This window comes from Notothenia rossii (assembly GCF_949606895.1).
Source record: "Notothenia rossii genome assembly, chromosome: 6".
Classification (NCBI taxonomy): Eukaryota; Metazoa; Chordata; class Actinopteri; order Perciformes; family Nototheniidae; genus Notothenia; species Notothenia rossii.
The window spans coordinates 82,515,283-82,525,282 of record NC_136909.1 but is presented as its reverse complement, the minus strand read 5'-3'; the positions used below and the strand labels follow the sequence as shown (position 1 = coordinate 82,525,282).

The window sequence follows — 10,000 nt, the reverse complement described above, 5'->3', positions numbered from 1 at the left end:
CCAAAATGTCCGACAACAATAATGCAGCAGGATCTTTTGGAGTGTGTTGGGGCCCGAGATGTATGTGTGTGTGTGTGTGTGTGTGTGTATACATATATAGTATACACACAACACACAGGCACACTTAAATTGGAAGTTGTACCCATATCTGTAAAGGCCAGATTGAATATCAGAACTAGTCCATAGCCACAAGGCCACAAGTGAAATTACTGTTTATCATACTGCAATTACAAACATAAGGAGAAACCTGCATGAAGAAAAGTGAGGATGGGAAGAAAGAAATATTTGAATCAAACAACACTGAAAGTATAAAGAAGAAAATACATAATTCATATGTATGTTGTTATCAAACTACTATGATCATTCATTTGATACCTGAACAGAACATTGAACTCAGAAAGACAAATTGACTTCATCAACCTGAGCCCCTTTTTGGGTACGGACCTCCATCCTTACCCATTTTGGGCTTTTTCTTGCAACCTTGGAATCAAGTGTGTCTCAAAATAAAAACTCAACCTACTAACTATAAGATTTCAAAAAGCTTCTCCAAAGAGGTATTTTAGGGCAGGGGGCAGCTAAAATATTGGTTAAAAAAAATAAGACCCCAGACATTTAACAGAAGAGATTGGCACAAATCAGTGATTCTATGATTTGATGGAACATTTTGTATTCACTGTATTTTTTCTATAAATTGAAAGAATATATAATCAGTACTTTGTCTTGTGGTGTTCATCAGGGTTCAATGTTAGGTCCTCTCATTTTCCAATTACATAAATTACGCCCTACAGTGGAATAAATCAAAACTTGTTATTAATACATTTGGCCCTCAAAGTTCTGTCAACAACCTCAAATTAAACCGTTTTTGGTTACGTTTCCACTAGGGGTAGTTCCGGCTTGCGGGTACTTTTTCACAGTTTTCTGGCTCTCCAAAATCGAGGTTCTTTCCGGGCCAACAACCGGGCTGAGTATGCCAAACTAGTGAGAGAATCGCAGGCAACTACAACAAGATGAACATATTTGACCGTGATTTAATTGTAATACACGTTTCAAAATGATGCCGAAGTAACAACATACTGATACCGGTTAGTTAAAAACCATGAATTAATGCTTTGACAAGTCTGCAGACAGACGGCAGGAGAAAAACCTTTTAAAATGCGTGTTTTCTGAATGGAGATCGGCTAAGCTAACGCAGTATATGCTCCGACCGTCCACACTCACAACAACGGCCTATACAGACATAAATAAACCAGCGACTGTATTCTCCATGACACAGACAGTCTGTGGTTTGTACTTGTTTAACTTCTGTCTAGCTTCTGAACAGATATGAGGAGCTGTGAGCTCTGAGGGCTAACAGCTAACGGCTGATGTTGGTTTTGTGGTTCGCATTGAAGATGATGTCACGGCTCCGCCTACACTGCGTTACTATAGTTACTGCCCCAGTTCCTAAACTGTAATGGAAACGCAGCATAAAGTGTCCTGGCCTACCAAGGCCTAGCTATACCGTACTAAGCCATGCGAGGCCCTGCAGTGGAAATGCGCCATAAGCCAGGTAATCTAGTTGCCATGCTTCACCCTACCTTTTAACTGATTGTCAGTTATGTTTGTTTTTTTTGTTTGTTTTTTTCAACAATTGACAAAGACCGAGAGACTTTGTTATAAAAGGATTTTTTCAGTTTTTTTAACTGCCGTATTTTGTTTTGTCTTTTAAAACACGTTTTAACTTGTTTTAGAAAAGTGCTGAACTATAGAAAGTTTGGATACCAACTCTCATTTTGTTTCAAATTATAAATCCATCCTTTGTTGTCTAGAGTGATAGCAGGGAAATAACAGTTTCCTTTAATACTCCATATCTTTCTGCAAGCCATTTCACCAACAGTTTCTTCTCTTGCTCCCCTCCTCACTCTTTATCTCTCTCTGTCTGTCTCTCCCTCTCTCTTTATCAGTTTCTCTCTAAGGTGTGTTCCCTTCTCCCTGAGGGCATCCCCTTGGGCTCTCTCTCTCTCACATACACACACATACACATTCACAGAGTGCATTAGGGTTGCTGTCATTTACAATACAGCCCCATTGTCCCAGCCTAACAATGGCTACAAACAAACAATTGACATGGAAATGGAGAGATGTAGCTCATTAGCGGGCGCTGCTTGTTTTGTTAATGGATAAATGGGTGGCTTCAATAGGCCAGCCCTAAAACCCCTGCCTCAATATGGAGAAGCCTGATTAACAGGAAACCACAGGGAGGGAGAACAGTGACGGAGAAATGCAGCTTCACTCTCCCTTGGGTCATATGTGGTTGTGTATATTTGGGAAGGAGGGGGGGTGCAAAGTGGAGTTGCAGAGAGTGTGTGTACTGTAGGTGTTGTGTGTGTTAATGCTAAGTTGTGTAAGACGAGTGCAAGATTGAGTTTGAGTTAGTTTTGTTTGTTTGTCTCTTTACTTCTATTGTTTTAGTTAAATCATGCAGGCAGGGTTCAAAACACAATTTCTATTCGCTGTTTCATCCAGAATTAATTTCTAACTCTTCAGCTGCCACAACACCTGCATTAGAAATATCATTGCTGAACAGCCTGAACACTTTTAAATCATAACTCCATTCCACATCTGCTTTTTCAGTCAGACTTTCAATGTATTGGATGATCTTTGTGCAGTTTTTACTATTTTGTTTCCCCTCATTTTTCTGTAAATCACATTATGACTGTTTTATCGAAACTACGTCACGTCAATTTAAAGTTTATTATACCGCATTATGTCAACAAAGCATCTCAAAGTGAGATAAACAACATGCTAAGCATTACAAATGGAATATTTCACACTTAAAATACATACAACAAAACACTATTAAGAAAGAAAAATATACAAAGAAGAATGGAAGAGAACACATTTACAAAGAAGCATATATCAAAAAATAAATGCCGTAAATATTAATAACCATCCTCACATAGACTGAGTATATATATGTGAGGTTTAAAGTTCCCTTTTGTATTAATTGCTCAACTATCCTCTCAATTTTTTGTATAGGAAGACGATTTGAAAATAAAGGACGGTGGTATAAGAAGGCCCTACCACCTACTTGTGTTTTATTTATTTTGTATATAGTCAGAGTACCGGCATTTTGAGATTGTTGAGCCCTAGCAGGTATACGTGCATAGGGTCGATAGGAAGGATGGTGCAAGTCGGTGTTGTACTTAATAGGTTCAAAATCAAATCTTGAAATCAGATAGGCAGTGTAGTGAGATATAAACAGGTGTGACCTTTGTATATTTCTGCCTGTTTACCGTATGTACTTGGGACCTGTGCATTCAGTGTGTGCTTGGTTTGGTCATCATCGGTTAACTGTTTGTCAGTTGACGTGTGTGTGTGTGTGTGTGTGTGTGTGTGTGTGTGTGTGTGTGTGTGTGTGTGTGTGTGTGTGTGTGTGTGTGTGTGTGTGTGTGTGTGTGTGTGTGTGTGTGTGTGTGTGTGTGTGTGTGTGTGTGTGTGTGTGTGTGTGTGTGTGTGTGTGTGTGTGTGTGTGTGTGTGTGGTGCTATCAGTAAGATCAGATTGGAACCTCCTGAAAATGGCATTTCTGCCATTACTCTGATGGTGACGGCTCAATACTGTATGTCTAGTGCCAGGATGATGTGAGTGTGTGTGTGTATCCATCTATACACTCCTAAACACATAATGCACCAAGGTGTGTACATCCATTTTGATAGAAAAAAACATCTTAGTATTTCGTGGTAGCTTGAGTGTCTGTATTATGTTGTGTTTGAATGAATACGTATATTGTCCTATCCATCTACAGTGTGCATGCATTAAGTTGTGTAATGTTATGAAGCTCATTTTAATGGATTGGCTGAAATAAAGCTTCAAAATCTGCTTCTTTCTTTCTGAACATACCTGTTTTGTTAACCTCAGGCTGCTACAGTTACTGTACTGCTTTCTTTACACAATAAATGTGATTGTTTGGTTTGTGTGCTATCTGCAGGCCGGTGCATGTACTCAAAGAATGTTAATGAAGTAAAGAAGCTTCACTACAAATTCTCTCTATAATTTTGACTTCGATCCTGAAGTATTTGGATCAAATAGATTGTGAAAAATAAAGTAGGCCGGAGTTGGAAGGCTACACCAGCGTTTTGAGTCATTATATGCAAATGCCTTATTACTAAGGATTTTGATTCAACACTTGATACAGACCAAATGTTAATATCTTTGGCTTTCTTTGAACAAGTTGTTCTTATTACGTCACACTTTATTAAAGAGGGATTTCATTCTGTATGATTTCTTCTCTGGATGTCATAAAATGTACCTCTACCTGTAAAAGAGTGACTCAAATGGTTTTGTTCACGTTTTATTTTTAATAATTATACGTTTCTGTGTGCAGGAGCGTGATGCAGAGCGGCGGAGGCAGCTGAGGGAACGAGCCCGGCAGCTGATCGCTGAGGCTCGGTCCGGAGTCAAGATGTCCGACATGAGCCTGGACATCACTGACAGAGGGAAGGGCTGCAAGACTACCCCTGCTGGAGGTCAGCGCGCACACACACACACACACACACACACACACACACACACACACACACACAGGCACATTAACTCATACCCAGTGTTCTTATTTACACATACTTTCAAAGTTGTATTAAAAAAAGTTCTTGTTTACAAACAAACAGACTTGCCCACAATCATAACTCTCCCTAATACTCATTAACAAAAACACAAAAGAAAAGTCCTGCTGCTTTTGACATACACTCACTTTCTTCATCCACACATGCTACGACTTACACATTTCCATTATGCTCTCTAAAGGGGTTCTGCCTAATCCTCAGAGAAAAACAAAAATGTCATTTGACAACGGCCACGGGTCTAAAATGCACCACCCTCACATTCAGAGCAGCAATTTACCCCGCGACTCCTCCCTCGTCCGTTTCGCCCAGTAATTGTTAATCAACACAACACATTATGCGGACAAATTATGCTCAAAATACCAAACACTTCTAATGAAGGCTTGCAGGGGAAGCCACCGCTGCCGTGTACATTTCCCACTGCTTTTCATTTCCTTGAAATTGCGGCTATTATGATAATGACCATTATTAGGACATTATTGTTTCAGATGCCTCCACATTACACCCCTGCTTTAGTCGTTCTCTTCAGGTAGATCCTGTGCTCTGAATGCAAATGACAGGTGAAGGTGATGAAGAGTGTGAGGAGTTGATAAAGCATTGTGAGATGGTGATCAAGGTGAGGAAATAAGTGTACTGAAATGAAGAGACTGCGAAATTGCGGATGAACGATTATTGTCATTATCAAAAAAAGCTATTACTTATTTTCTCGATGAACTGGAATAAAATAATTGTTATATAATGTGAGAAAAAACGAAGTATGCCAATATTTTAAGGTTTAATTTCCAGTGATGTCGCAATGTTAAAATCCCCAAAATTCTTATTTTACTAGAATATAAACTGAGAAGAGTATACACTCCTATCAATTCAAAAGAACCAGAGAAAAAGGACTGAAATGGAATAATCTTTCTATCAATCAGCGAGTTGATCAATCCACAAAGGGTTGCAGCTTGTGTGACGGAGTTGTGTAGAGAGACCGGGGAAAGGATAAAGAGGTTAGTAAAATAAACTGTAGCCTAAGAAATGGAGGTTTCCGGAGATGAGCGAAGAAATGAAAAACGTCTCAACCCTAAACATCAAGGAGGGAGATCAGCGACTTGTAGGTAAAACGACGAGGAGAGACAGAGAGGGAGAGGGAGAGGAGCTTTTATGAATTGCTCTAATTGTTGATCTCATTAAAAATGGAGTTCGGGGAAAGTACAGAAAAAAAGAGGAGATGAGGAGAAGAGAGAAATGCTGTTGGCTGTGATACACAAGGCCTGCCGAGCAGAACGGCTAATCCTAGCCCCCACACTCTCTCTCTCTCTCTCTCTCTCTCTCTCTCTCTCTCTCTCTCTCTCTCTCTCTCTCTCTCTCTCTCTCTCTCTCTCTCCCTCCCTCCCCTCAACACCATTCACGCTCCTTTAATGCAGCTCGGGCTGCCCCCTCCAAGTGTCTGCCCGCAAATAAACTTTCCAAACTCCATCACCATGGCGTACCATTAATTAGGCCTCAGCCAGCCACGCAGGAGCAGGGCTCGCGAGCACGCTTCACATCGCAGCTAGCAAATTAGAAAAAGCAGGAAACGCTGTTATTTTTGCTTCTCCGTCCTCCTCTCTTTGTTCTCGGCCTCTCCACCCACCTAGTAAACAGCAGAGGAGGGAGCCTGCAATGTCAGCCGCTGTTTACTGATTGTTTTTCTTTTAATCCACGGTGGGTTATCCATGCAGCTCAGGACTCCATTTGAGTTTCTCCTAAATGTTTTTTTTCTTCTTTTGTTCCTAATGTGGGGGACACTGTTGTTTCCGTTGAGCCTCTCCGGAGACTTAATGGAATATGTCGCTTTCATGTTTTGGATGGTTTTGTTTCCCCCTACCTCTTTTATCTGGAACAAAAAAGGCAGGCAACAGATCTTTGAATGAGGGGAATTAAACCGGGGTCTCGCTTTTACTTTGTGTGTCAGATATTTTTGCGCTGATGCATAGGAACCCATTGACAGACAGAGGCCAGTCAATCAAAGACCCTCCTTGTCTCTCAGGTGGAGTCCGATACCTTAGATTTATTTACGAAGTTGCGCAATTGAAGGCAGCAATCCAGCAAAGACGTGCATTCGGTGATGATGTATTTGCAAATGAAACAAGTCATTATCACATCAAGTGTACTGGAATGCTCAAGGGGAGAACACATTATGAATTTGAGAGTATCGTTTAGTTGTACTACATAGGGTCACTTAACATACATGTACTTTTCCAACTGATTACTATTAACACAAACTAACAAATGCTTTTTACTCCTTCTCTCTCTCCTTCCTTGTCTCCATAACCCACCACCCTTTTTATTTCCCTTCCCCCCGCACCCACAGATATTTCTGATGGAGTGGGAAATCCTTTTGAGGATGATGATGATGGTGGGGAAGGTGAAAGGGGTGAGGAAGAGGGCAGGGTGGAGGAAGAGCAGCTCGATCTTAGTGGTGGTGGTGGTGATGATGATGATGGTGATGATGATACTTTTGCTGCCACGTCTGCTTCTGCGCTGGTTACTAACCCGCCGCCTCTGGAGGAGAATCTTCCAGCCACCTCCAGCACCCCCCTTCATCTGGAGCTTACTAACCCCGACTATGAGCTAACTTCTCTGGGTAAAATTCACTGGCTGTGGCTGTGTGGTGCTGCATGGTTCACTGTCTTGTCTTTTTCTAACTAACTCCTTTACCTGTCAGGACTTTCCTTTGTGTGTTTTCTACATGGGTCATTTCTCTCAGACACACAATGGCGAATCAGGGACATTGTGGGTCAAATCATTTATAAAGGATCCTGGGTAGGGGGCAATATTCTGAGATATACCATCTGAATTTCCACGGTTAAAGGCTTTCATTTACAGGCAAAACAAGTGGTGCAATTCATAAGAAAAAAACTCCTACATTTATGGGAAATATCTTAAATATAATTGAGATTATAAAGTCTTTAATTTGCAGCAAAAAACGTACGAAAGTATAAAGTCGAAAAAGGACTCAGTGCCAAATAGCCACATCACTGTACTTTGCAATGTTGGAGTACTTTTAATATCAGAAGTATCACCCCCATGTACTAGCTAGCTCCATATTTATTTTTTACATTACATTGCATTTAGCTGACTCTTTTATCCAAAGCGACTTACAATAAGTGCATTCGACCAAGAAGAATCATATACTGTAAGTAGGGCTGCTCGATTATGGCAAAAATCATAATCTCGATTATTTGGGTCAATAATTGATATCACGATTATTAAAAACGATTATCCATTTACTTTGAAAACATCAATTTATTGGGGAGAAAAAATGTGAACAGTATGTTTTTTAACAGTTGATTACCCGGAACTTTAAGTATATCTAAATTCTGAAAACCCAAAAATAAAAATGTATTTGAAAAAAATATATAATAATAAAAAAATAATCGTTTTATTTCGATTACGTTGTTTTTGTATTCGTTGCAAGCCATAATCGTAATTCCGATTAAAATACGATTAATTGAGCAGCCCTAAATATAAGTACATCAGGTTTCATAGAGCCAAAACATTTCAAGTGCTACTCAACTGGCTTTAGATAAACCAGTCCTTAGTTAGTATATAAGTGCTTTGTTAGTAATTCTATCGCTGGAAGTGGAGTTGAAAGAGATGAGTTTTCAGTCTGCGCCGGAAGATGTGTAAGCTTTCTGCTGTCCTGATGTCAATGGAGAGCTCATTCCACCATTTTGGAGCCAGGATATCAAACCCACGTGTTTTTGCTGATGGGAACTTGGGTCCCCCTCGCAGTGCGGGTGCAGCGAGCTGTTTGGCTGATGCAGAGCGGAGTGCACGTGCTGGGGTGTACGGTTTAACCACGTCCTGGATGTAGGAAGGGCCAGATCCATTCGCAGCATGGTACGCAAGTACGGGGCGGGGCGGGCGCAGTGGTTAGAGCGTTGGTCATCAGATCAAGGGGCGTTGGTGAACTCCAGTTCGAATCCCGCCTCGGCCGTTACTGCGTCAGGCCGTTGTGTCCTTGGGCAAGACACTTTACCCGCATTTGCTCCTGTGGGTAATGTCCACAGTAATGACTCTTACATGTCTAATATGTGTAATGTGTATTTGTAAAGCGCTTTGAGCACCTGTAAAAGCGCTCTAATAAAAAATGTAATCCATTATTATTATTATTATTATTGTCTTGAAGTGGATTCTAGCAGTTACCGGAAGCCAGTGAAGGGAGCGGAGGAGCGGCGTGGGAAAATGTTTTACCTACAGTGTCCCTTATAAAAAGTTAAACAGATCTTTTGGTGTGTCTTTCTGACAACCCACTCTATCTCGTCACAGTAAACACGCCTTATGAATTTACATTACATTACATGTCACTTGTTAGACGCTTTTATCCAAAGCAACTTACATACTCAATACTGTGGACAATCCCCACAGGAGCACTTTGGGGTGAAGTGTCTCAGGGACACAACGACATGCAGACTGCAGTGGGGTTTGAACCTGTTCCCAACACCAACGCACTAACCCACTGCACCACACGCCTCACTCGCGTTTATTTAACGCTAGAATAACTCAAACCTAGTCTTGTTAAAAAAGCTGCCCTCTAAGCTTTACTCACTGACTCACAGTCATACTTAAGCTTGTCCTAAAGTGCATGCTGTCTATCTTAATGTTCATCACTGTGTGTTATCTATCTCTATTCACTTGCCCCCTCTAACCCCTGCATCCTATTGGCTACATACAAATGGAAGCTTCACTCGGGCGGAACTAGTTTACAGGGAACCTTTGTTAAGTGCAGCCATATTGTTGTTGGTGTTTTTCTGCTTTCATGAGAAACTTCTTTAAGTAGTAATTAATAAATTGAAAAGTGCTCCCCTGACAAAAATAAAATCATATCTTCAGGAAAGCATTTGCTCAAATCTTCAGAGGTAAACTAATTAGTTTGTTTTTTTATTATTTGAATTATTTAATTTGCTTCCTAAATTTCCTGCTGATGTGAGATTGGTGAGAGCACAGTGAGGGACCAGAAGAAGCAAACATGAAAACAGAAGTGCTTTCTGCCGCTTTGAAGCTCAGTATCTCTGCGCTTTTTTGCCATTGGTGTGTTTTCTCTTTTTTCTTCTTTGTTGGTATGTTTTTATGTAGTCTTGAAAGAAATGGATGTTGTTGTTAAAACGAAAGTAGCTGATACAGCACTTTGTCCTTCACATTTGTCATCACTTTCCTGCATCCCAGGTCATTCACCCCTGTGTGTGTGTGTGTGTGTGTGTGTGTGTGTGTGTGTGTGTGTGTGTGTGTGTGTGTGTGTGTGTGTGTGTGTGTGTGTGTGTGTGTGTGTGTGTGTGTGTGTGTGTGTGTGTGTGTGTGTGTGTGTGTGTGTGTGTGTGTGTGTGTGTGTGTGTGTGTGTGTGTGTGTGTGTGTGTGTGTGTGTGTGTGTG

General features: G+C 40.8%; 1 protein-coding gene across 1 annotated transcript in view; it reads left to right on the top strand.

Moving 5' to 3' along the window:
• ehbp1 (EH domain binding protein 1) overlaps positions 1 to 10,000 on the top strand; it is a 154,638-nt gene that overhangs the window by 94,985 nt on the left and 49,653 nt on the right. The window contains exons 17-18 of the mRNA XM_079689974.1: positions 4,366 to 4,507; positions 6,939 to 7,211. Of these exons, the coding sequence (XP_079546100.1) occupies positions 4,366 to 4,507; positions 6,939 to 7,211 (415 nt within the window). The remainder of the gene's footprint in view (positions 1 to 4,365; positions 4,508 to 6,938; positions 7,212 to 10,000) is intronic.